We start from the raw sequence: 26,739 nt of genomic DNA, 5'->3' as shown, positions 1-26,739 counted from the left end.
CTGTCATTTCTTAATTGGCATGAAGTTTCAAACTGTTTGAAATCTCGATCGCACGCAGGCACCCCATGCGCACGAGCAAACACGCACAACTTTTTTCTGTGCTTAACTTCATTCATGACAAACATGAGAGAGAGAGAGAGAGAGAGAGAGAGAGAGAGAGAGAGAGAGAGAGAGAGAGAGAGAGAGAGAGAGAGATTACGTCATGAACAGCAACCAATGAAGCTTCGGAGCGCTCTATAAAGCAAGAGCCCATTCTCTGTTTTAGGGACATTAAGAGAGTAAACCGGGACAATAACTCAACTGAACGCTATTTTTACCATTTCGAAAAGTACTTCTGGGGCTACAGCATTGTTCCTCTGTCACCGCTTGATTAAGGTAAGCTTAATATGTGAATGTGAGGTCAGGTTGAGTTCTAACAGAGCAGGCAATGATAAGAGCATGGTGCTGTTAATAGCTGATAATGAGTTTGGTTTTCACAGTTGCAACTTTTAACATGGACATTTATTTTTTAAATCCTTGTGTTTGATTCATGGACTTTTTGTGTGAGTCAAAGCATAGTGGTGATACACTTAACACAGCCCACTACTTTGCATTGCCTCACACTTCACACAACTAAGAGTTTTCTTCCAGCATGTGATCCAGATTCTAATTAATACCAAACGCATACCGCGTGTCAGTCTACAGTTGCTTATAACTTTATTGTGCATGCAGTCAACATGTTACACAACACTTCTCTTCCTCCCAGCCCTTCACTACTCTAATGCCCCTCCTATTTCATTTCAAGGTTGTTCAGAAAACAGAAAGAAAGGAGCTGTCATCATGGCCCTAATGATACTGCCATTCATTGGACCAGTGTCGGTTTCCGAGAGTTTGGTGGCTATTACGACGGTGTGTCTGGTCTACCTGATCCTCAAGTTCCTCCAAGATGAGATTCCTGAGGGGCTTCTTCGGCTGCCTGGACCAAAGCCACTGCCTATCATTGGGAATGTCCTGGAGGTGGGCAGCAGACCTTACCTGAGTCTCACCGCCATGAGCAAGCGCTACGGCAACATCTTCCAGATCCAGATTGGCATGCGTCCCGTGGTCGTGCTGAGCGGCATCGAAACAGTCCGACAGGCTCTCGTCAAGCAAGGCGACGAGTTCGCTGGTAGACCTGACCTGTACAGCTTCAGGTTCGTTAACGATGGCAAGAGTCTGGCCTTCAGCACAGACCAGGCCGGAGTGTGGCGTGCCCGCAGGAAGCTGGCCTACAGTGCCCTGCGCTCCTTCTCCGCCCTGGAGGGCACCGTCCCGCAGTACTCCTGTGTGCTGGAGGAGCACATCTGCAAAGAGGGAGAGTATCTGATCAAGCAACTCAACACGGTCATGAAGGCTGACGGCAGCTTCGACCCCTTCCGCCACATTGTTGTCTCCGTTGCCAACGTGATCTGTGGAATGTGTTTCGGCCGAAGGTACGACCACAACGACCAGGAGCTCCTGAGCTTGGTGACCCTCAGCGATGAGTTCGGCCAGGTGGTGGGCAGCGGTAACCCTGCAGACTTCATCCCTCTGCTTCAATACCTGCCTAGCAGAACAATGAAGAACTTCAAGAGCATCAATGCCAGATTCAACGCCTTCGTGCAGAAGATCGTCAGCGAGCACTATACCACCTTTAACAAGGTACGCCCCACACCTACTCATTCACGAAAATGTAATAAGTCTGTTCTTCTCCCGTGTTGTTATTAACCATGATTCACGCTTTGAGTCACTGTGTATGAACGATTTATTGAGATTGTACAATCATCTTCTCTCAGGACAACATCCGTGACATCACAGACTCTCTAATTGACCACTGTGAGGACAGGAAGCTGGATGAGAACTCCAATATCCAGATGTCAGATGAGAAGATCGTAGGGATTGTCAATGACCTGTTTGGAGCCGGTACGTTGATTTCCTCTATAGACATGTTGTGAAGATGATGTGATAAGAAATGATCTTTCCATGTACAAAAAAGAAAGACACTTGTCCTCACATAGGTTCTGTTTCTCTCCTAGGTTTTGACACCGTCTCCACTGCTCTGTCTTGGTCAGTGATGTACTTAGTGGCCCACCCAGAGGTACAGGACAGGCTTCATCAAGAACTGAGTAAGTACAGCTATTTTAGACTAGATAAATCCTTTGATATTACATGTGTCTCACAGCACAGTAAATGTCTGACTAATGCATGCATATAGAAGGGGATCATTGTCATTCTTGTGTTGATAAAGAAAGTAATGCTGCGATTCACAGTTTGCTGTTATCACAGTAACATGGTTGACAATCAAGTTAACGTGTGAGACAGAACTGTAGTCCGCAGCCTTTATCCTCATCCTGAACTAATAGTCCATGATCTTTCCTCCCCAGAGGACCACGTGGGTCTGGATCGCAGCCCTCTTCTCTCTGACAGACCCAAATTGCTCTTCCTGGAGGCCTTCATCCTGGAGCTCTTTCGTCATTCCTCATTCCTGCCCTTCACTATCCCTCACTGGTGAGTTTCCTCTATTTTAGATGTAAGGGAATCCCAACAATAGTGCCTATAGACATTTGGTGTTAAAACATACTGAGTTTATGCTGGGTGAGAATAAAAGCATAGCTGTGACAAGTATCAGAATGTCTGTAATACAAACCTGTAAATTCACAACAGACCAAAACGTTGTCTTTTCTTTTCCAGCACGTCGAAAAACACATCTCTGAATGGCTACTACATTCCCAAAGACACATGTGTCTTTATCAATCAGTGGCAGATCAACCATGATCCGTGAGTGCATGTTCCTATGTTTATTTATCTTTCATTTTACCTTAAAAAAACAACAAATGAAAATGACCAAGTTATTGTTCACACCTTCAAAAAGCCCAGTAAAAACAGTTTAGAGAAATCTGTTAAAGCAGAGGAGGGTGCCTTTACTCAAGGGCAGCCTATTTGTAAATGTGAAAAAGAAAAATTGCATTTACTTCCAACACTCAATTTGTCCATGCTAATCATGGACGTGAGTTTTTATTCGACTTGCTCATCTTACTTAATCATTCTCTTCAATTTTCAGAGAGCTGTGGAAAGATCCGACTGTCTTCAACCCAGACCGCTTCCTGAGCGCTGACGGCACTGAGCTCAACAAGCTGGAAGGGGAGAAGGTGATGATTTTTGGCTTGGGAAAGCGGCGCTGCATCGGTGAAGTCATCGCACGAAATGAAGTCTTCCTCTTCTTGGCAATCATTATCCAGAGGCTGCACTTCCACGCCAGGCCCGGAGTGCCTCTAGACATGACCCCAGAATATGGTCTCACAATGAGGCACAAACGCTGCCACCTGACAGCCACGATGCGAGCGAGGAATGAGGTGTGAGGCTATTTTCAGCGTTTGACTCAATAGATGTTGTATGGGTCACAGTCAGGTAAAGAGTCAGTGAATTAAGCATCTGTCTCAGAATGTAAGGCACTGGATTATGAATTTACTCCACAAACGTAAAAGTGTCAGAGCTAATAAGTGAATTCTGCTGGCCACAGACCTTCAGAGATATCTAGGTTTGTGTGAGCATATCGCTGTCATGCTTTTTGTTCTATAAGAGATATTCCTGCACGTGATTGGTGCTTGTCAGTGAAGTTAAGGGAGACACTTGGTTTTCTCCCGTGTTGTATACTAAACTGTTCCTACTGAGGAGATGTAAAAGGCTCAGAGATTATGTTGTCTTTTTTACCTTGGGGACAAACAGTATGTTTTACTGGATTGGCATTACTATCTAGATCCCAGCAACCTAGTTTTTTATGTTCCTGTGACACAGGACTCAGAACTGAACGGATAGAAACTTGTGATACAATTTACATGTATAAGCTATTTCTTGGTATTCCATTATAATGTGGATGTAATACACTGAAGCTCTAATTGTATCCCAAAATGTGATTTTGTGTGTATATCAAGTTATTTTAATGTTATAAAGTCAATTTTATGTGCCTAGCGTTTGTATATATCTGAGGCAAAATTGTTTTGCTGTGCATCTAAATGAAATATCATATATTAGAAGACTATACAATTTTGTATTTCTATCTCTACTGTATCAGTGATTGTATAACATCTAAGGGCATGTGATCGTAGCACCTTTTATAAGCTACACAAATAAAATGTAAAAATATGTTGTAATGAGCATTGTGTTCCTGTTCTTTTTTTGTCTTTACATAAAATAAAACAATAATAATAATAATAATAATAATAATAATAATAATAATAATAATAATAATAATAATAATAATAATAATAATAATAATAATTCACCCACATAGTTATAAAGTGATGACCATTTTTTCAATTATTTGAAAAAATAAAAACATAAAAACGTGAAGCCATCACGTCGGAACATTTAATTTTCTCACGAACAAGTTTAACATTTTGAGAGAATAACAACAACAAACCCACGTGGGAGATAGGGGAAGTGACGTTGCAACCCGGAAACTGCACTGAGCAGCTGAGCTTTGGCTTTCCTTGACGTCTCGCTACAGATTTTTTGACAAGGTAACTCTTTGTACCATATACTGAATACACTCAGGTTGAGTATTCAACACTTACTAAACACTGGTCACAAGTGTGCAGCATTCCGTCGGGATAACAAAGCAAGTAGGGCGGAGAGAAGCGAAGCTAATGTTAGCTGTCCAGCAGAGCGCTATGGGATTTTTTTCATAGGCTGTATATAAAATGTTTTTTTTTCATGAATCCTACCACGGTTTTATCACAAAGCTCAGCACCTAGTGATACGAAAAAGACATTTCAATAAAATGTAGTTTTTATTTCGTCGAGCATCCCCATAATACCGAGCTATCAATTAGTTCTCCCTATAAATGTGATAATTTCTTCTCTGCACCGTTGACGTTTACTCACTAATTACATTGCAGCAGCAGCACGCGAACCAATTAATGAAAATCATCAGCAGCTGAGTTTAGGTACCCTATTTAACGCAACCCCCACCCTTCTTAGATATTCTGACACATGGACATTTTAATTAGGCTAGTCTTAATTACCTGAATTAGGCTATAAAATTTATGTTTTTAATTCAATACTATTATCACCGTTTTTTTGTGTACATCATTTTGATGTTATTTTTATTTTTTTTGCTTTTTGTTCTCTATAACATTGTGAATTGGATCAAGCATGGAGGGTTCTTGCCTCTCATTCTATGCATCTTAAATCGAACACAATTAAAACAAATCATGTAAGCCTGCTGAAACCCTCACATTCTCATTGTCCTCCTCAGTGGTAGCTACAAAACATATGTGAAGTAATTGTTAGAACTGCGGTCCGTAGTTATTGTTTTTGTTGTTCTTTTCACAGCAAAGAAAAATGTCCACCGACTGGCTGGGAAGTGTTGTGTCTATAAACTGTGGGCCGGCACTGGGGGTTTATCAGGGAGAGGTGTCATCTGTTGAACACGGCAGCCAGACCATCTCACTGAGACTGCCCTATCACAATGGGATCAAGTGTCCTGTTCCCGAGGTCACTTTCAGGTGAGACGCAAGAATGATGCTGACCAATTACTTGACCCGCACATCAACAGATCAGATTCATTCAGTTCTCCTAAGGCAATGTGTAACGATCCACAAGTAGTCAAGAGATATTTCTTGATTATGAGACAGGGCTTTAAACCATTTTATGTACTTGTCTAATCTTCTGCATGCATGCATACCACAATTGTCTATAACCATGTTCATTTTGATTCAGAATCCATCTTTAGATGCCTATTTGAACTTTTTCACATTTTATGTTAGTCCTCCTTTGATGCTGATGAGCTACACATGCCATGTCTAAATGCTTTTATACGTTGGCAGACCTGTTTAAATGTAATATATATATATATATATATATAAAAACATTTCCCTCCTTTTTACAGAAAAATTCCAGTGCACACTGATTTTGATATACATCTCCGTACACCCGACAAATGCAAGAAATGACTGAACACACTGTTGTAATCGAACACCATATAAGAACATTGTGTGCATGCACATTGAGTGACTTTCTCAGTGAGGGGGGCACATGCTCAGTAAATGTAAACAACATTTGCCATGTGCAAATTTAGGTCATGGTTTCCCTGTCCCCACAAATACAGAAATAGAGAGTTTTCCGAAATCTCCAGCTTGGCCTGACTTTTCAAAATGCTCCATTTTTAGTGTCCTGATGTGTTGTTTGCATGTGGATAAAAGACCAAACCGCACAGAAAAAGATAGGTTTACGAAAATACCCTTGTACATGAGGAAGTACATGAGCACAGCTCCAAGTTGAGGTCAGTCCTTTGTTTCTCTTCTAGTGCCATGGATATCAAGGAACTGAAGTTTCTAGATATCCAGAGTTCAGCCACCAAGCACAGCTCTGGCCAGGGAGCTGCAACAGAAGCCAGCTCCACACCTTCAGGACACCATGGGCACAGTAACAGAGTCAGTCACCCTGCGCCAAGCCACAGCGCTGCTCCAATCAGCATCCTTCGCCGAGGTTGGTAGATGTGTTCTCCGGGGTAGATTTCACCCTCACATAATCAAATCCCATTCATTCCTTTTACGTCATGGATTTCTAATCCCTATAATCTAATCTAGCATGATTGAATTGTTTAACATCTTTTGTGTATTTAATGTATTTTGTTGTTCTAATGAGCAGGAAGAAATAGCTGGATGTGATTATCAGCTTATTCAGGAACCTAACTTGCCGCCATTGTCTTATTCACTCATATAAACAGTGCTGAGTTAAGTTTTCGGACAGTCTCCGCAGCGGATAACAGAATCTGGTTTTGAACCAAAGCCTGTGACCTTTACACTGCAGCTGTTAATCAAGCTACAACAACTGAACACTGTCACACAAGCAGAGTGTCATAGTTCAGCAGAATACTAGACGATTGAAACATAACTTAACAAATGTTCCAAAAATATATAGAAAGCTTGAGGTAGGTTTTCATGAGTCAGGAAAAGCCCAGTTTATTTGTAGCTTTTGCTTATTCATCGTGAAGCTTCATTTCCTAGTTATCAAGGAACTGCATTGTGCATATCGGTAGTCATGTACTACATGACAGGTATCAGAAAATAGATATTGTTCATCGAGGGAACACATGTGACACATATTACGCAACTTATAACTTTTTCTTAATTCCGTAAAATGGTCCCTTGCCAGCACATTGCTGACAATGGGCTGAAAATGCAAAGTCACTCACCATCACTGTTTTGATTATCCAACAGACAGACATAATCTTTTAGGTCAGATTATTATAAAAAGTTGTTAATAACTTTTTGCCTACTGAATGTGTATTGAATAAAGCTGGCAACATCTTTTGTATACGTTATCAAATCGCATGAAAAGAGAGAGAGAGAAAAAAAAAAAAAAAAAAGCATCAATACAGAGGTCCATCTCAGTCATTCTCAACATACTTCCTCACCCCCCAAGGTATGTGTCTCTCAGCTACTAGCACACTAGTTCCTTCTGAAGAAATCCATTTTTAGAAACGGGTCAAAAATGTCTATTACAGCCCAGTAACTAGCCAAAATGTTCCAACTTTTTAAAAAGCCTTTATTGTTGTTTCAGACTGTATTATTAGCAGGGTTGATTCCCTTCAGTGACGCTATCTTTGTAGTAAATTGTTATGCCCTGATGTGTAGCGTTCATAACTGGGTGTTTTGTTTAGTGTTCCGTCATAGTGATGAGGGTCAACTAAGTGGTCGGCTCTTGCAGATGTCAAGAGTCGTTTGAGAATGTACTTTTGAGTCATCTGTTCCTTCAAAGTTAATATGCTCTGTCATGGAGAGGTTTAATATGATGTACTACTGCTCAGATTGGCTTTCAGGTGGCTTCTCATTGGGTTCAGGTGTGCATGCTGTTGGTGCTGCTGTCAAACGTTTTTAACCGTTCAAATAGTTTACTGTGGTTTCACTTTTATGGCAGCAAACATTTGAAATACTTGGTTAATTGAACTCAACACCTTTTATATCTAAATTGTGATTTAATTAACATATTAAATAACCTACATAATATAAGTTGCATTGGTTCTGTCACACGACACAGTCATGCAGACGGGTTGACACAGAAAAGCACATCTGCATTCTCCTGTCGTGCCGTACGTGTAGTTGTAAAAATAAGAACATGTTGCACAACCTTCCTGATCAGATAAATGTTAAAAATGGCATTTCCTCTTGTCAACATCCAGTCAGCAGGAAGTCTGCAGCTCTGTGGCCTCTGTCGGAATCAGTTAAAGTAGGTTCACTTTCACACTCGGGAGCACCAAACAATGGAGGAGTCAGGGGTCAACAGAATTGGCTAATGGACACAGTAATTGTAAAAATGACCTATGCCATGCTGCCTTTCCTGTGCATGGAAGATGAAGCTTGTCACTCTCTTTTTGTTCTTCAGGAGATGTTCAGTTATGACAAGGATTCTTTTCATGTTGCATTTCTTTTTGTAAAATCTCAAACAATCAACATAATTTAAAAGAAGACCAAGAAAAGAATCGCAGTAAACAAGATAATGCACAAATAAAAAATCAATCAGATTCCATCAAACAACATATACAAGAATGTGTCCGAGAAGGCAGAAGCACAATGATTATATAGTCCTGCCCGACTTCACAATATCATATTATTTTAGAAGAATATAAATATATACGTGGGAATTTATAGCTTGTTGGTCCATCATTTGTTCCTACCCTCTGTGTTCAACTAGTTCCTATTAAGGCGCTTGAGCATGGGACCAAAAAGTGTCTTGTTATGACTCCCCCCCACCCTCCTAAGATTCCCATAGCGTGCTAAAGGCTTGTACCAAAGTTCCTCTTTACAATATGTGTGTGACTAAGATCAATAAACATTCCCCCTCCCTCTTCGTGTCTGCTGCTAAAGAGAAGGTTGTGCAAAGCCTGCGTTCGTGCTTGGGTGCCCTCCTGCCCTCTCTCGCCATCTCCCCTCCCTCCCTCAAGCTCAGCACAGGAAACCAGCCCCCCCCCCCATCCCCGACAGGAAGCCATGTTGTCCCAGTGTGCTCGGAAGGCCAAAGCGATATCAATTGTGGAAGCAGTGTTTACCTTTGAGTTTTTATTTTAATCTTGAGCTCTCAGGCTGGTGGCCAGGGAGCTAATGCCCAAATTGCATGGGGCCGAAGTGCTGAGTGGCTTGGGCAGGGCTGGTCCTTTCACACGCGAGGTCGTGCTCCCAAGAAGCCCCTGGCCACAAACAAGGGGAAGGCAGGGTGGGCCATTGCTTATACAAGATCACGGATTCCAGAAATGGTTTCTGAATATCTGCCATTGATCTTTCTGGGAGAGTAGGATGGGAATTTAGAAACTCCTTCTTTTGAACGATGCATAGGCCTCCACAAGTCAAATTTCATTGGACCCAAACAGATCTCATTAAAAGGGCATTTTGGAAGAGGACCTCCAGACTCTGGCCTTATGAAAACGGTTCCCATAACCAGCATGATGCCTCTGTTCATGGAGTGTGCAGATTAGTGTTTTTCCCGCAAATCCCTGCATCAGATTTCTTTTAAACCTCATAGATATCTTGGAAAGGTTCAGCTGTGCATCCGTGTTTTTGTTAAGCTTCACATACAACTGCCCACAGTCGCTTCCCAGCATGATTATGGACTTCCACCTTTAACCACATAGCATCTCCTGTGTGTTTAAGTGATAGAAGTGTTGGCAGCTCCATCTTTTCAGCCCTTGTCCTGTTGCTTTTCTCTCACAGCCGTGCCCAGCTGCTCTCTCTTCCTTTTATTGAGTGGATGTTACTGACACATTAAACACATGTCCTCGTTTGGAGTGTCAACAGCCTGTTTATCTTGTATTTCCATACCTGTAAGAGCTGGTTTATCCTTTCTTAATTACATTGTTCAATAGGATCATTAAATGATTATGCTGATAAACTCTTGGTCTATAAATTCAAGGAACTGAATATGAACCAATATTCCCTAATAAATGCTCCGTAGTATCCATTTGTGGTGGTAAGTTTGTCCAAACAGAAATTGGTGATGTCAACATCTGCCTCGCTACTTGTTATTCATTAGGCTGTTTTACTTGGCGCTGTGCCCAGGTCATTCAGATATTTGATTCATTGCATGACAAAACACTTCCTTGTAAATAAAGACGCTGTTGGCTTGTGGTAATAAGGACGGTAGCTTTCATGCCTCTTCACACGTGAACACGTTAGCCCATCACTCTCAATGTTTCACTTGCTAATATTAATAGATTCAATTAAATCACTTACAGAACTCTGCACTTATCTGTATTCAGAGGAAAATCGGGTAGGTATTGCATAATATTCTGTCAGCGTTGGGAAAAACCGATTGCATGCCATGTTGACACACCAACCCACTGCCGAATGAATGAAAAAACAAATCTGTCCTGCCTGTCACTGTAGTGGTGATTGTGAGGCCATATTGTGATATTTAGGCAGGTCTCAAATTAGCTCATAGTTGGTTAGTGGCTTTGTATCAATGCCAGTGTATTATGACTGAGCCTCCTAGTGTCTTGCGTGAGAGAGTCCAAAGTACCTTAGCTGTCACAGTGACAGTAGCGTGCGACTGTGCCTCTCTGTCTCCTGGTTAGCGTGAGAGCTCAGCATGGTTGGGGTTGAAGGCCAGGTTTTTCCAGTTTTTCTTTTTTTTGTTCTCTGTTCATTTAGTTTTTTTTGTCTGTGCTTATATGTATGTAAACTTTACTGAGAGCCGCTCAGTCGGCCATTGTATGTCTTGTGTGTCACGGTGTTTTGTTCTCAGCTGGTTATAGTAACTAACCACGAGAGGATACGAAGAGTCGGCAGACACGAGATGAAAGGAGTTTCGATCATCCAGTCAGAATTTGAAACTGCTGAGTGCAGTGTGTGGATTACACCATTTATACAGCTCCATGATGTTTACTTAGACAGCCCATACTTCCTTCCAGGGGTGACTAGGATATGAGCACAGATCAAAGATGGGAAGATTTCTTGGTGCATTTTGAGTTTGAGATTAAGAAAGAGAGGCCTGTGGTCACCCCAAAGCCCTCCACTCTTGATCATCAATGTATAAAAGCTAGTCCTAAGGACCCATATCGGATTCAGCATTTACATAGCTGTCGGCTGTGTTACTGTTACATGTTTATATAATGCTTAAATATGCTAAATAAGAAGACTTAAAGACAGTGAAGTGGTGCCAAAATTTATTTCTGTAAAATGGGATCAAATATTTGTTTGTAACAATGTTTTTGTCTACATCTTAAATTCCCTGTGTTCTCCAGCCCCTATAGGTCCATCTAACAGCAGAGGGCCTACACAGGCTGCACTGAAGAAGAACGGTGTGAGGAACGGAGGAGCTGCAGGCCCGCTTAGGCCAAAGGATGATGATTGCTTTGGAGGTGGGACCGATGAAGACCTTGATAAGGACTTTGACTTTGAGGGAAACCTGGCTCTCTTTGACAAAGCTGCTGTCTTCTCCAAGATGGGAGGGACCAACAACCACAGCAACAGGGCGCAGCATCAGAGCACACAGGGTGAACACAATCCTGTCTCCTATCGCCATGACCAAAACATTCTGAAGGGGAAGCCCATCATATACCGACAGATAACAGTACCTCAGCATGGGGGCAAAGATTACTGTACCGGTGAGAACAATACAATGTTGCATGCTTACATACACACAAAGCTCAAAGTATTGAGGCAGAGTAACAAACTAGTTTCAGGCAGTTGATATATGACATTATACCAGCCTCATCTTTTAAATTCTTGCCTGTTATATACACTCACGGCCACTTTATTAGGTACACCAGTTCAATTTCTTGTTAACACATACAACTAATCAGCCATCACATGGCAGCAACTCAATGCATTTACGCATGTAGACCTGGAAGAGACAACTTGTTGAAGTTCAAACCAAGCATCCGAATGGGGAAGAAAAGGGGTTTAAGTGACTTTGAACGTGGCATGGTTGATGGTGCCGGAAGGGCAGAGTATTTCAGAAACTGCTGATCTACTGTGATTTTCACGCACAACCATCTCCAGGGTTTACAGAGAATGGTCGGAAAAAGGAAAGATATCCAGTGAGCGGCAGTTGTGTGGATGAAAATGCCTTGTTGAAGTCAGAGGTTAGAGGACAATGGGCAGACTGTAGCCCATCTGCTTCAAGGTTGGCCGTTTTGTGCATTCAGAGATGGTTTTCTGCATACCTTGATTGAAACGAGTGGTTATTTGAGTTACTGTTGCCTTTCTATCATATCAAATTAGTCTGTCCATTCTTCTCTGACCTCAACAAGGCATTTTTGTCCACAGCCTACCCAAAGGTCAAATAAACGGTTGACCGGCGTCACCGATGTCTCCAAACTCCTTGAAGTGACTCCTCGTACAACCCTACTTCAATAATACTGAACTATCCCTTTAAGAGCACATCAATTCTTATACAAAGGCAGGGCTGTACAGTGCGACAGTTTTGATCGCATTTGCTACTGAAATTGATCACGTGCGATGATGAATACAAGTACACTCGCACGAGTGCTAATGAGCAGATGCTGTCTGTTTGAGACACAGAGGAGTGCTGCACAACACTGCTTAGAGGGCTCTACATTAACACTCTCCAAATTCGGGTAAATGTAGTCTTAGGCAAGTAAGTTATTGAGTCCACCCTCCACTTTGGCTGGTGAAAGATGTGTGCTCGGGACCTAGCGTCTACACTTCACCAACGGTAATAACCGGAAGGAGACGGCACGCACGCAGTTAAGTTAGCGCGTGTGCAAACAAAACATTTCCTGTGCGCCTTCACATTAAAAGCATGTTACTAGCCAAACGTGAGTTGACTTTTTTGAAGCCGGTAAGAACAGGAAGTTCGTGCTTCACAGCCCTGCAGTGCGCTAGCTTGAAAATCAACTGCTTCAGCTGCAGAGAGCAGTCAACAACAGTAGTCTATTTAAACAAAGTTTGAAATAACTGATAAGCCACTGAAGAACTACTCCCAACACATTCACAACAACCTATTTAACTTATCCTAAATTGTACCAATATGTATACTTATTTATTTAATAGGCTATATGTTTTAAAGTTAGGTTTTAATTAACAGAAGGACATTTACCAAAAATGTTTATTATTATGAATATAATAATGATATGTATATACAAAAAATATATAGATATTAATTTTATGGGGAGAAATATTTCTGAATCAGCAAAAAATTGCAATTGGCAGGCAGGTTAGATTATTTTGTCTAAATTGCAATCAGTGCACCCCTATTAATTTTTCTACAATTATTACTGCACACACTAGGATATGACATTAATTGAGAGTTTCAAATGAGACCAAGATGACAGGCTAAAAGGTAATTAGAGCGAAATGCATGGGTTAAGGTTATGCAAGTTTTCGATCATACTTTGTGTGCTACTGAATTTATTTTTGTGCTACTGATTTTTTTTGCTTGCTAGCACCAGTGCTACCACCTAAAAAAATAAGCGTACAGCCCTGAAAGGTGTAAAAAAAAAGGTTGTGTGCCTACAGGACTTTGTCATATTTGTGTGAATTATACAAGGGAAAGGAAAAGATTTATTCAGGCGTTTTGAAAGCTTTGTTCTATGGACCCACTTTGACAACCTTACTGATACCCCAGCTCTTACTCACCTGCTACTCTTTCCTGTGCTTTCCAAGATCTTAACCACTCGCCATAATCTCATTTCACATGAGATTACTAACATTGGGTCTTTTGTAGTGGGAAATACCTGGAGATAGAGATAGAATGAATCCCCTCTTTTATCAGTGAGCATGTCAGCGTAGCGGACACAGTGTTTATTTTGAATGGAGCAGTTGTATTTGCACTGTTTAAAGTTTAACCAGGAGAATCATCAGTTCCATAACTAGCAGTGTTACAGCTCTGACAAAAAGTTGAAATATTTTACTTTTACTTTTTTCTTACACTTGATCCTGAGCATAATACAGAGGAATGTGCTGTGGTTTTTGTTTCTATTGAGCACAATGAGAAAAACAACATGCACTATACAAGGGGAGGGGGTGGTGGTCACAATGGACTCCAGTCCAGAGAGAGGTCACCGTGGGGTAGGCTTACTTACATGGTTACCTTCTCGTTACTGTTTATATAGAGATGCCTTTTGCAATAGGCCAACATGTAACGCTAACACAGGCCCCGGAGCCCAAGGTGTGAGAGAAATGGCACAGTCGGAGCTGTGAGAACGTGTACGAGTGGATGATAATAGAGAAAGTTCTCACTGGTATAGTATGGTGTATCAGTCTCAGGCTGTATTGCAACTACAGTGATCAAATTCCATACATTCCTGATCACAAAATGAGGTAGATGATGTAGCAAATTTGGAATAGGCAGGGTAAGCTTATATGAGGGAAATAATTTTCATTGTGCTCAAAAAGTTATGTTCTTGACTGGTCAGGATATTAAGTGATCCCTTAAGTAAAATGTAATTTGTGTTTTTATGAGGAAGAATAGTGAAGAAGTGGGCATGTGAAACACAGTGCATAAAATATTTATTCTCATGTAATATCAAATTGCATCGTATTTTCCCCTGACCTTAAGAATAATAGGATTTGAATGAGTGGATTGAGGATGGAGGTTGATGCGATTTAGTGACCTATTCCCCCTGGCTGTGTATGCTACAAGCTAGTTGTAGTAGTCATGATGTTTATAAGACTACTATCCCAGAATATCCATGTGACTGCGGTGACACAGTGTCTATTCGGCAGACAGCTGCCAAGCAGAGCCGCCTTCTCTTACTGTGCAGGCAGCTCTGCTTCCCAGGGCTGTCATCATAATCCCCATCCTCTGCACTCTGTAATTAGCATGCCGCTGTACAGCCTTACATAAACAGCACCTCTGAAGCAGGAACAAACCACAGTGCTCTTGACCTGGAATATTTGCCAGTAAACAGATAAATCAACAATACGAGAATAGGGAAAGAAAAACAACGTGCCGCCGTGGTGTATGTTAGTGTTGCCATAACACACTGGCATGGGGGGGTTTGACAGGCCTGATCCTATAGACTATTGTTTATTGTAAAGGGTGCAGTCTTGAGTAAGTTTGGTCCTGTTATTGTCTTGCTTTCCTGCGGTGTGATTGACTCCAGCTGTGCAGTGAAACCTCAGCGCAAACATGCCAGGCCGCAACACAAATTACAACCAAGCCAAATGTCAACTGGTTTCTCTAGTTTTCTTCTATTCATTTATTTATGCTGTTTCACATTGGAAAAATCAGGACGAAAATGAGTGTCCGTATCGTCTGACCCTGTGACTTTGGGATAGGTGTGAACCTTGTGTTTAAACTTGTCTTGTAAGTGATGCATTTTAAGTTTCACTTTTGATCCAGAGACCTTTTATATGCGTTCATCATATCTATGTCTTAAACTCCAGAGTCCAGACAGTGTTATATACACAAATGTGTGAGATGAGATCATAAACGTCCTCATAAAAGTCCTGCACACACCAATGATTAAGTAAAAGTCATGAATCTGACCCCGACAATGAGCTGTCAGCACCAAATACATTCTCTAAATAGATAAAAGGAATCTCACAGATGACTGCATTAAGCATATTGTCTTTGCCCCATGAACGGGTGCTTCATCTTGCTGCCTCAGAGTGCAGGTCAATGTACAGTAGTTTACTCTTGCGGTGCAGCAGAGGGGATTGGCTAACCCTCTCTACTGTATACCAGCCTTAGTCACACATGGCCCACATCCAGCCGGCGTGTATTGCTTTCAGGCCCGTCAGTTCCCTTGTCATGCTTGAAGGATTGCTTCCAGCTCAGTTTATTTTAGTGCTGCTTCATACTCACGGCTACCCGGTTTAGCTAGTTGACTCTTGAGTTTGTTTTCTCACCCACACCGAAAGTGGGTGTGGGTGTGTGTGTATGTTTGTGTGCAAAAATCACTGCTTGTGTATGAGGGAGGAGGAGATGGCGTGTAAATGTGAGAGGAGTAGGAGGAGGGGTGATAGCAGCAACTGCAACATGAGAGTTATTAAGACGTGCACCTGGTGGGATGGTTGGAGAGAGCAATTAGTGCATAGTGGTGCAACTCCCACTTCCCCTGAGCTTGGCACTCAAGGCATCAGTTTGCATGACAAGAGGCAGTTGACTTTACTGTGCTTATCGCTCTCGTGAGGATTGCCATGCTGCTGATTTCTGTTCCCCACTGAAACGTATTAGCATTGTTTGTGCGGTATCAATAAAAGAATAGTGGGAGGGGAGCATGCGAGGCCAACCTAAAGATAAGGAAAATTGCAGGCACGGCATGATTCTCTGTGTTTCCATGTAATTATCTTGTGTATGACTGTGTGTGCATATGTTGTGTGGTTGAATGTGTGTGTCACTCTGTCCTTGTTGCATGCCAGGGTGAAAAGTAACAGGTCACAGGTTGCTGTGTTTGTACATCAACTTGATGTGAGCGTGCTCTAGGATGAGGTGTGTGCTGCTGGTATGCGCGTGTGTACCGGTGTGAATTTATGCACGCCAGCAAGGCCACCACGTTCTCAGCTACCAGGCCAGAGATCCTTAGGAGGCCATTAAGGACTTAACTGCCTCCCAGCAGCTTTATTTATCAAAGGGATCCTGAGCCTTGCAGTTCCCCCAGCTTGACTTTCATTACCCTTCTAATATGCCGCTGGCATTAGGCAGCTAGGGATTAGCACAGGCTCTTTAAAGGGTTCCACACACTTCAGTTTGTACAGTGATAAAAGGTTGTGCTGTAGGTCTGTAATACAGTAATACAGAAAATACACAGAAGATAAGAATTCTGACACGGTTAAGTGACCTTACATGACAACTCATACAAGCAAAGGGATTGAATCCTTTTGCCCAGTAGAAAAGACTTTCATTAACATGACGTCACCAGCCACTGGTTGTTTGACATTGCACTGCTCTTGAAACCAGTTATTGTGTTTCATATCGAGGCTGCAACAGCATAAATAATAGATTAATCCTTATGTAAAGAATGGACCAAAACATGCAGCACAAAGTCGACACAATTTTCTTTGGTTCCCAGTAGAGGCAAAATTGTTTAGACAAAATATGTCGATGAGTATCAGCTTTTTGCAGATGTATTGTATTGTTTTGGCTGTAAAGTAACAAGAAACTGCAGTACAGAAATGTCAAAGATGTATGTATGGTCAGTCATTTAAAACATGCATACATTAGCTCTTCAACTGTAAAGTGTTCTGAGATGTTATCAAAGTCTTTTGAGGATGCTATATAAAGTAGCCTGGTTCTACCAGACCATCGTACTTCATGTCATTTGTACAGAAGGTCTGGAATCGCTGAATTGACAAACGTTAACTCACTTGAAGGCGGGTGTCTGTTGAAGTTTAAAACTATTGGATCTGCCAGTGCCACTCTAGATCTGTCAACCAACCATGTCATGCGCCGGCTTCTGAGCCACTCCTTCTGTTCGCTGATTGGACCGGCAGAAATCTGTCCGGCGAAAACCTAAGAATATACCGCACACCCAGACTGACTACTGAAGGGAAATGAAAATTGAGCGGAAGTAGTAGGGGGGCGGTGCCAGGCTATATATAAACTAAAAAAATTAATATATTGGTTTAGCAGATGTACTAAACTCTGAACTAGTGGAATCACTATTAGCCTTTAAAGTGCCTTTAGTGTCTCAAGATGAACTTGTATTGTTGTGAGGGAAGGTCGGGTTGTTCATTAAACCTTTCCGTTTTGTCCAGCTTCTCTGCCACATGTCCTGATGTTATTACTAAGTATAACTATTTGTGCAGATGTATGAAAAGGTTGTATACTCAGTGGTGCATGTATTCTAGCTCACCAGGCAAGCACACCTCTAAAACACACACGTTTGCCATAGTGATAGTATTGCTCTCATGTTGCCAAATCTACTTTGTCTACAACAACAACCACTATCTGAGTTTGGCCCCTCGTGAACAGGGAGAGCTGCTGCTGTTTCCTACAGCTCTCAAAGCATGAAAACAGTGTGGGATGCACTACATTTGTTATTGAGTTTTGATAGTATTTCTACTCTTGACTCCATCACTTATATAGCTAATTCAATTCCTTTAAATGTTTTTCAGTGTTAAATCCATAAAATATATTTTTTTTCTTTTTAGTTTGTTTTTGATACATTAGTAGATATAATTAAACAATGTATTTTTAAACACCAAATTGAGTCCACTCTTCAGTTCACCATGTCTCCCCTATGTTTAATCCTCCCCAATCTCTCACCAAGAGCCGTTGGGATACAGGTACAGGTGTTCATAACTATATCATGTTTGTCCCCTTTTTTGTCACGCCAACCTGCTGTATGTTTTGACTGAGGCAGCAGCCGATGTGGGGGGTCCAGCCCAGTGCAGCCCCCTCCCACAGCTAGTGGTTTGGGATTGGTCAGAGACCATGTGATGGTGCGTGTGAACTCCTGGCCCACGGGGATAGGCGTCTCACTCTGGATGCCTCATGTTTGTCATGTTTTGTAAAGGCTGCCAATCTTCCCTTTGTTGCTGCAGACAGCAGTGACAAACAGGACAGGAAATGGAGAATCTTCTGTGATGAGAACAAGATCAGGTCATGAGGAGGAGGAAGGGCTTTTCCCTGAAGAATAAGTTCTTGCATGAGGATGTGTGTTGCCCCCCCCCCAAAAAAAAAAAACCATTGGAGCGCTCTTATCTGTTGACTCAAAGTTTATGCTTATCTTAGAGGTCAGGTTTCTGGCTTCTACTCCAGCTAATGAAGATGATTTGCAAGTGACACAGAGCTCATGAAGATGTATTGCAATAGGTCAGATATGTGTATGGAGATCCTTTATTTTTTTATAGGAATACAATTTGGACATATTTCCTCTGATTAGATTTCCTACCCTTTTACTCCATTTGATACATGTTACTTGTGTCTATCTCTGAGTGTGAAGGGGGAGAGATTTTAAATTGAATATTTTGGCACCAATGCCTGTTGCTTTTTATCTTGGCATGTCTCGGCGAGACAAGTAACCTACATTTACCTCTAAGAAAGGCAAGGTTCAGTTTTGTGGTTTAGCATGGCCACTTGACATGACTCTGATAGCCATGGAGACTGTTAATGACAAGGAATAGCATTAACATACTATTTATTTCAACATGTTTTCTGTCTGCAGATGCTGGCTTGGTGGTTCCCAGCGTGCCATATGAGCTTCATAAGCGTCTGCTAGCAGCGTCAGAGCGCTGGGGCCTGTCTGTGGAGCGCAGGCTGGAGACCATAGGTGTTTGTTCCTGTCAGATGGCTCTCTCGCTGCTGGGCGGACCAAACAGGTAAGGAATAACCACCCTGCCCACTGTTATAGGGCAGCCTATCCATGTCTGCTAAGCGTCTAAAGGAATTAACTGTATCTGTTCCTCACATACCTGACCTCATATCTGATGTACAGTTCAGTGTAGATGGAGCCACTGTCATTCCTATAATAAAAGAAGAATGCACAGCACTGTGCTAAACATTCCCTGTCTGAGTAGTTATACAATCATTAGAGCTGGTCCGTTCAACTTTGTTTTCATGTTATGTTTTTCAGTTTCTATGGCAATCATTTTTACTACCATGTTTCTGCATGAGTTGGCTTGTGATAACCTTGACCCCCCTCAGGGCTTGTTTTCTTAGTTGAGCACATCCTCAAGCAAACACCCTTCAGGTGAAGAACATCCCAGTAGACTGAACACTGACACTGTTTCCTATTGTTCTCCTGCACCTTTTATTAGCAGTGTAGTTTCACATAAGATCAAAGAACTTCAGCGCAGAGGCTTGCATAACAAACAGGTTTATGATCTAAGATCCTTTGATCGATTAAGCATTGTACTACTTGAATGTCTGACGTTTACTCAGGAATTATTGTGAGTTCAGGGTTTATTTTGTATTGTTAATGCCATGATCACGGACACTACTTTGTTGACCCACTGTTTCTCAGACAGACACTCAATTAATGCCATATAAAGGTATGAAAGCCTTACGTCAAGCTTCCTTATTATTAACTTTTTATATGTGCAGTCATTTTATTTGCTTTCTCATCACCCTTGTCCCACTCGTTACAACAATATTATGAATATCTACCAGCTGAATTGCTGACATTACACGGCAAGCTTTTGTTAATCGCTGCATAGTGCACCACTGCCGTCTATTTGAAACTGTCTGAACTAGGGCCCGACCGACATGGATTTGAGTGCCGATGCCGATTATTTTCAGAGAAAAATTACGATAACGATTAAATCGGCCGATTATTATTTTTTAAATCCCCAAAATATATATTGAAAAAATTTACTTTTTTGAACCCTTAAATATATATAAATACTTGTTACTGTCAATAGGTGTACAGGAACTTTTTATTAATTGAAATATGCATTATCTAAAAATAACTAAAGCGTTACAAATATGTCTCAAGTGACATGACACATTTTTAAATTCAGACATTAAGCATTTTATGTAACAGCACCCAACCCTCTGGAACTCCCTCCCTCCAAACATCAGCATCTCAGACTAGATAAACTCATTAAAAAGTCAACTCAAAACTCACCTCTTTAAGAAAGCATAATTACACCTGACTCCACTCCAAACCTTTTCTTTAATTTGTCTGTATTTTGTTTTCTTTTTCTATAAGTATGATTTTCTATATGTATGATGTAAAGTGTCTTTGAATGACCTCCAATAAAGCACTATATAAATTCTATCAATTACTATTAACAGTCAAGAGAAGACCAATGACTTCTATTGGTGTCAGGGGGAACTGTTCAAGTGTGAATTAATCCAACACACCTGCTGCTGCTGTTAATAGGCTATACGTTTAATGCTATGCATGTAGGCTACCTCAGGGGAAGTAATGCATCTCACTCAACATGATTGCTTGAAAAAAAGAAAAAAAAAAAAAAAAGTTTTCGGAGATGTGCTATATCGGGCCCTAGTCTGAACTCTCAGAAATTCAGGCCTGTGAAGACATACGCTAAAGTGGTTTCTTTGGAGGAAATGAGTAGCCAAGTTATAAAACGTTTTGAAATAGCATAACATCAGTGAATATTTCACACTAACGAGGATGTGTTGACCATTGACGATGCTTTAACTTTTTAACAACAGCTTTGTTACTGTTGTTAATGTTTGTTTAAAATGGCTTTCATCACTTTGTTAAATCTCTTTCCAAATGAACGTATGTTGTAAAGATTGAATCACAGTATGCGTTGACATTGCATACAGGTTCAGTATAACACAGGCCTTTACACTGGCAGGATTCCCTGGTGTCCTTAAATAACCATGATGAATGACCTTAATTGACACTGGGTTAGGTTTGGATATCAGCCAGACGACATCATCTCCTTATGACGTGGTGGTTGTGCAATTTGATTAAGAGCATATTTATTGTTTAACACATTAATACTATATTGGTTTGTCCCCCCAGACTCACTCCAAAAAATGTCCACCAGAGGCCCACTGTGGTGGTTCTGTGTGGGCCACACATCCAGGGAGCCCAGGGCATCAGCTCTGGGAGACACTTAGCCAACCACGAAGTTGAAGTCATTCTGTTCCTGCCAAACTTTCTCAAGATGCAGGAGTCGGTCACCAGTGAGCTCAACCTGTACAGCAGAACCAGTGGCAAGCAGGTGGCCAGCATAAAAGGTAGAATTCTCCAAGAAACATCCAGTCTTTAGTAGGCATCGGCCGGTATGATATTCGGACGGTATGATAACCTTCAGCAAAATTAGCACGGTTTCATGGTATTGCGATTACAGCTCTCAAAGGTTTTTTTTTTAAATGCTGGGGTAAATTTCCTGGCTGAACACAATCTTTTTATTTTTAAATATAGAATATTCTGAACATTAATTAAGTATTATAACATAATACAATACATAATTGAATTATTCTTAACAAAATTTAAACAAAAGCAGTCCTTTTTAAGGAGCAGTTTAAAGGGATAATTGAGTATTTTTGAAGTGGGGTTGTACGATGTATTTATGCATAGTTAATCTGTTACCTTTTATGGAGTTGGAGTTCAGCTGTCATTGAGTTTGGGGAAGACATCGCTGTAGCAGAAGGACTTGTAAGCAGAGGGGGCAAGCAGTTTTTTTTTTTTTCGCCAAATTTATAAATGCTTGCCTAAAATAAATATCTGCTTATACCTTAGAACCGTATGATGGTTTTTAAACCTTGACTTACCTTGAAACCGGATATAGGCTCCTGCCTAATCTTTAGGACTGACACTGACACTAGGTGATTGGCCTCATCTTAGTGAAGATGATTGATGGAAACATGATTCAGAGTATCTGAATGTGAAAGGATCACTTCAAGATGCCCTGGTACAACACACAATCTCAGATAAATGTCGCCCTCTAGTGGAGCAGCACCATTCTGAGCACAACTCATGTTGATTCTTGTTGATGAATCCAAACATTTTAGATTGTTGTAGATCAAAAGTAAATGTTATTTTTAGAGTGTATTCTAGATTCAGTTTTTAGTAGTAAGGTAATGTGCTCAATTTTTTTTATTCTTGCATTATTTGTAAGACCACTTTGAAACAAAGCTTCCATCATCTTTATGTGTCTTTAATCTCCCTTCCCATCACAGACCTGCCAACGAGCCCTGTTGATCTGGTCATCAACTGCTTAGACTGCCACGAGAACCGCCTGCTGAGGGAGCAGTCCTGGTACCAGTCAGCTGCAGAATGGGCCAACCAGAACCGGGCTCCAGTCCTAAGTATGGATCCCTCGTCCAGCGAACAGCCTCAGCCCATCCAGGCCAAGTGGACCCTCTGTGTGGGCCTTCCACTACCTGTAGCTGAGCCAGAGAGCAGGGTCTACCTCTGTGACATTGGCATCCCTAAGCAGGTCTTCAGGGAAGTTGGAATCAGCTACCACTCACCCTTTGGGTGTAAATTTGTCATTCCTCTGCACTCAGCATAACAGAATACCCACAGACATTGCACTTTGTTACAAATGGACAATATAAGGGATTGTTGTGCTTTTCCACAGTGGGTAAAGGTTGTGTAAGTGGTGGTAGGGAATAGCTGCTCTATGACCAACACTATATTTTGTTACAAAGTTAATGGTGCATATGGTGACGGTTTTTCCTCATATCCTCTGGAAACTCTCAGTGGTTGTTGCGTGCGACACCTTTTGTTTTTGAGTGAATGGTTTCCTGTTCTTCAGCGTGTTTTGATAAGGGCTCTGTGATTATGTTTACAAAATGCTGACCAATGTGAGTCTGTCTATGACCTCTGACACAGTGACCAGCCAGAGGCACAGACACAGTTCCTGTTTCCTCCTTTAGATTACATGTGCAGTCTTATCCTGACCCTGTGACCCGGAGCACAGACAACCACACTGCCCCATACTTGATCCGTGTCCATTGTATTTCAATTTAAGCTTTTTTATTTTTTATTTGTCAAATGGGTTTGTTTTGTCTAGCCATGGTTGTAGCATGTTTCACGGAGTAGGTGATATTACACAGAATCTATATTTGTATTTATTTTGCAATACATCTCAGGAATCATGAATGAGAAATAGAAATGTGAACTCTTTCTGTACGGCTGGGTGTTTTGTATGTGTTTATAACCACTGACACTGGAAATTAAAAGTGGTACTGTGGCACGGCACTTGTGAGGATACATTTTCTTTAGCACACACGCCAATGACCAACATCATCACTATGTGCAATAAGTTAGTTCTATGTAGTGAAAACTCATTGTTTAACATTTTCCAGTCACGTCGACTTCTTCATTACAGGTCAGCAGTGTGATTTGTTAAAACTTCACATCACTATTTTTACTTTTATCAACTCTATTACATTGTTTGGAATTAAGAGTTCTTATCATGCTTAAATAAATAACATTGTAATGTGACACTTCTGTGAAATTCAAAACTAAAAATTAAATAATCAGATTCTCACCTAAAAACTTCAATGTCAACCTGTAAGAGGTTTAAAAAATACATTTGTATGGCTCTGCAGAGATGCAGAAAAAAAGTGATGGGGTCAAATGACTCATCCTTCACTATATTCTCCACTAGTGGGTGAGTGCATCTGTGGCCTTCTCAAATAGAGACCGGTATGGTTCGGTATTGGCCTGAATATGTCACCGTATCCCCTATATGGCTGTTAGCAGGGCCGGCGGCAGCCAGGGGCCAGGGTGGGCCAGACCCACTATCGGACGGACCTGTTCATTCGCTGTCCAAGAAAATGTCAAATAAAATTCAGACAATTAATTAATACTAAAGAATATACCATTACCATGCATTGCTTCTAACACACCCCCGGACTCCCCTAGCATGGTCGTGACCTCGGCTGGCTACTATGACAAGTCACAAGCCTTCCATTCATCTATGAGCTAGTTGGACCTTTTCGGGTTGAAGACGGCCTCAAAATCAACTCCCAAACCTACTGCCAGTTTCTATAAGATACTTTCGTCAAGCAGTGGTACAGGAAAAAGTCTGCATCTTTCAAGAAGACCATGATTTTTATGCAGGACAATGCTCCGTCACATGCATCGAAGTACTCAATTGCATGGATAGCCAGTAAAGGCCTTAAGGATGAAAAATAACGACATGGCCCCCTTCCTCACCTGACTTAAACCCTATTGAGAACCTGTGGGCCCTGCTTAAACGGGATATTTACAGTGAAGGAAATCAGTACACCTCTCTGCACAGTGTCTGGGAGGCTGTGGCTGCTGCTGCACAAAAAGTTGATCGTCAACAGATCAAGAAACTGACATACTCCATGAATGGAAGGCTTGTGACAGTTATTGAAAAGAAGGGTGGCTATATTGGTCACTGTTTTTTTTTGACATGTCGGAAATTTTATTTGTAAATTTTGAGTTGTTTTATTATTCTCACTTTAACGGATGAAAATAAACAAGTGAGATGGGAAAATTTTAGTTTTTTTATTTAGTTGCATAATAATTCTGCATACTAATAGTTGCCTAACAATAGCAAAACATATATATATTCTCGTAAGAAAGACAAAACCTCACTTTTACTTTCGTAAACATTCAGGTTTAGGTGCATTAACATTTTGGATTGACCGAGAGCACTGTAGTTGTTCAATAATAAAATTAATCCTCAAAAATACAACTTGCCTAATAATTGTGCACACAGTGTATATAGTGTGTTTAGTATAGCTCTGGACTACCAGCATCCAGGTTGCCCAGTCCCAAAGCTTTCTCTTCAATCAGCTCAGGCTGCCTACAGTTAATACTGAGATAAAAAAAAGATACATTATGTTGTATATAATGTATATTATACGTTATTCATAAACATTTTGGAGAAAAAAAACATGCAAGAATCAAATCTCCCACACAGCAACACTCAAAGTTTATTTGCATATTGTGTTCTACACAATTCACAGTAAATGTGCCAAAAAGCAGACGCAGATATCTTACAAGGGCAAAAAAAATCTTCTCGCGCGCTCTTCTGCGCGCTCGCATCTTCGGTCTCTCTGCCCAGTGTGCCCACCTAAAATTTCTACAGGCCCACCCTAATCTAACTGTCTAGAAACGGGCCTGGCTGTTAGCCAAATCACGCCATTCATTTTGTTGGCATGAATTGGATCCTGTCCCTTGGGGAAAGGTCACTGCAAACCAAGACACAGTTACTCTGAATGATCACTTTTATCCTATGTTTATCCACATATGAGTTCTTCCGGGATGACAATGGGGGGTCACTTAAAACCCTTAGGGCCCGTTGGTCCATTTTACGGACATTTCATTTTTCTTTTTTTGGATAATTTTGGCTGTGTTCATGCATATGGCATGAAAACTGGTAAGGAAGTGTATTTTTATATGATAATGTTATTTCCAGCTCAGCTCCTACAGTAAGGCTAAAATACACTGTATACAAACAAGAGTTACATTCAGACTGCTAAGGTCCATAAAACGTCCATTAACACCCATTCAAACACCATTTTTTCAACACACTGCCATTAAAGCATAATTGATGCATTTTTTTATATCTGGGTGTCAATCTGGGCTTCTACCTTGGAATTGATAATTTTTACTACTCTCCACCATGTTACGTCATTATGACCATATTTGGCATATGGAGAAAAAACAGGCTATTTCCACTAGATAGCACTGTCACAATCCCCCCTTCCTCTCCCTTTAGCTTTAACCCTGAGGAGTGTGTGTGTGTGTGTGTGTGTATGTGGGTGTGTGTGCACGTGTGTATGTGTGTGTGTGTGTGTGTGTGTGTGTGTGTGTGTGTGTGTGTGTGTGTGTCCATGACCTATGACATTATGAGCAAAAGGCTAGTGGTTTTCAAGTGGCACTGTTTTCATTTACTCTGAATCCTCCTCCAGAGCTGGGATGTTTCCTCTGACTTTCAGTAGTGGAGAATTCAGTTGGCCCCACCAACGCCCATAGACAGAGATATACTCCTGCAGCCACTGGAATGGTACAGGGACCCACCTGTTACGCGTTAATGGAGGTTTCAGACACAGTGGTTGCGTTCCGAATCTCATACTCTTTCTTTTTTCTATTCTACATACTACATCCGACGATAAAAAGAATCTAGTTAGGATGCAGTAGGCATACTATTGGGACATACTTTACTCTCTTATTTCATCATAACATTGCGCCTTGATCTTGCCTCTTGCTTTTATATCCGTCGCATCCCCGTTTGTTTTCATATGGAGGCTTCGTCGATGTTACGTCACTTCACGTGCGCACTGGATTGTGGGTCAGAATCGCCCAAATAGGATGCACTTTTCAACACTAACAATCTTGGCCGCATGAAGTAGGACATCCGGGTACTTCTAACCATCCTAAATCTGGCCATAAGAATCGGGACATCCTAAATCTTTTTTCTAC

At 41.3% G+C, this 26,739-nt stretch overlaps 2 protein-coding genes across 2 annotated transcripts; both read left to right on the top strand.

The window, feature by feature from the left end:
• Positions 1-273: 273 nt before the first annotated feature.
• cyp1a (cytochrome P450, family 1, subfamily A) lies at positions 274-4,152 on the top strand. The gene is made up of 7 exons (XM_080034315.1): positions 274-375; positions 785-1,659; positions 1,794-1,920; positions 2,034-2,123; positions 2,382-2,505; positions 2,689-2,775; positions 3,059-4,152. Exons 2-7 carry the CDS (start codon positions 820-822, stop codon positions 3,354-3,356), a joined length of 1,566 nt encoding a protein of 521 aa, XP_079890441.1. The 5' UTR covers positions 274-375; positions 785-819; the 3' UTR covers positions 3,357-4,152.
• Positions 4,153-4,475: 323 nt separating this feature from the next.
• LOC307249693 (enhancer of mRNA-decapping protein 3-like) lies at positions 4,476-23,412 on the top strand. Its single transcript, XM_080026543.1, has 7 exons — positions 4,476-4,517; positions 5,331-5,503; positions 6,304-6,485; positions 11,236-11,598; positions 19,072-19,225; positions 21,346-21,563; positions 22,509-23,412. Exons 2-7 carry the CDS (start codon positions 5,340-5,342, stop codon positions 22,841-22,843), a joined length of 1,416 nt encoding a protein of 471 aa, XP_079882669.1. The 5' UTR covers positions 4,476-4,517; positions 5,331-5,339; the 3' UTR covers positions 22,844-23,412.
• Positions 23,413-26,739: the final 3,327 nt, after the last annotated feature.

This window comes from Ammodytes marinus (assembly GCF_949987685.1).
Source record: "Ammodytes marinus genome assembly, chromosome: 1".
Classification (NCBI taxonomy): domain Eukaryota; kingdom Metazoa; phylum Chordata; class Actinopteri; order Uranoscopiformes; family Ammodytidae; genus Ammodytes; species Ammodytes marinus.
This window is presented reverse-complemented; position numbering and strand designations above follow the sequence as displayed.

Coding starts and splice junctions, on each gene's coding strand:
- cyp1a (XM_080034315.1), top strand. CDS start 820: ATGGCCCTAATGATACTGCCATTCATTGGACCAGTGTCGGTTTCCGAG. Junction 1,921..2,033: donor CAATGACCTGTTTGGAGCCG/GTACGTTGATTT, acceptor TTTCTCTCCTAG/GTTTTGACACCGTCTCCACT. Junction 2,124..2,381: donor CAGGCTTCATCAAGAACTGA/GTAAGTACAGCT, acceptor TTTCCTCCCCAG/AGGACCACGTGGGTCTGGAT.
- LOC307249693 (XM_080026543.1), top strand. CDS start 5,340: ATGTCCACCGACTGGCTGGGAAGTGTTGTGTCTATAAACTGTGGGCCG. Junction 6,486..11,235: donor AATCAGCATCCTTCGCCGAG/GTTGGTAGATGT, acceptor TGTGTTCTCCAG/CCCCTATAGGTCCATCTAAC. Junction 19,226..21,345: donor CTGCTGGGCGGACCAAACAG/GTAAGGAATAAC, acceptor TTGTCCCCCCAG/ACTCACTCCAAAAAATGTCC.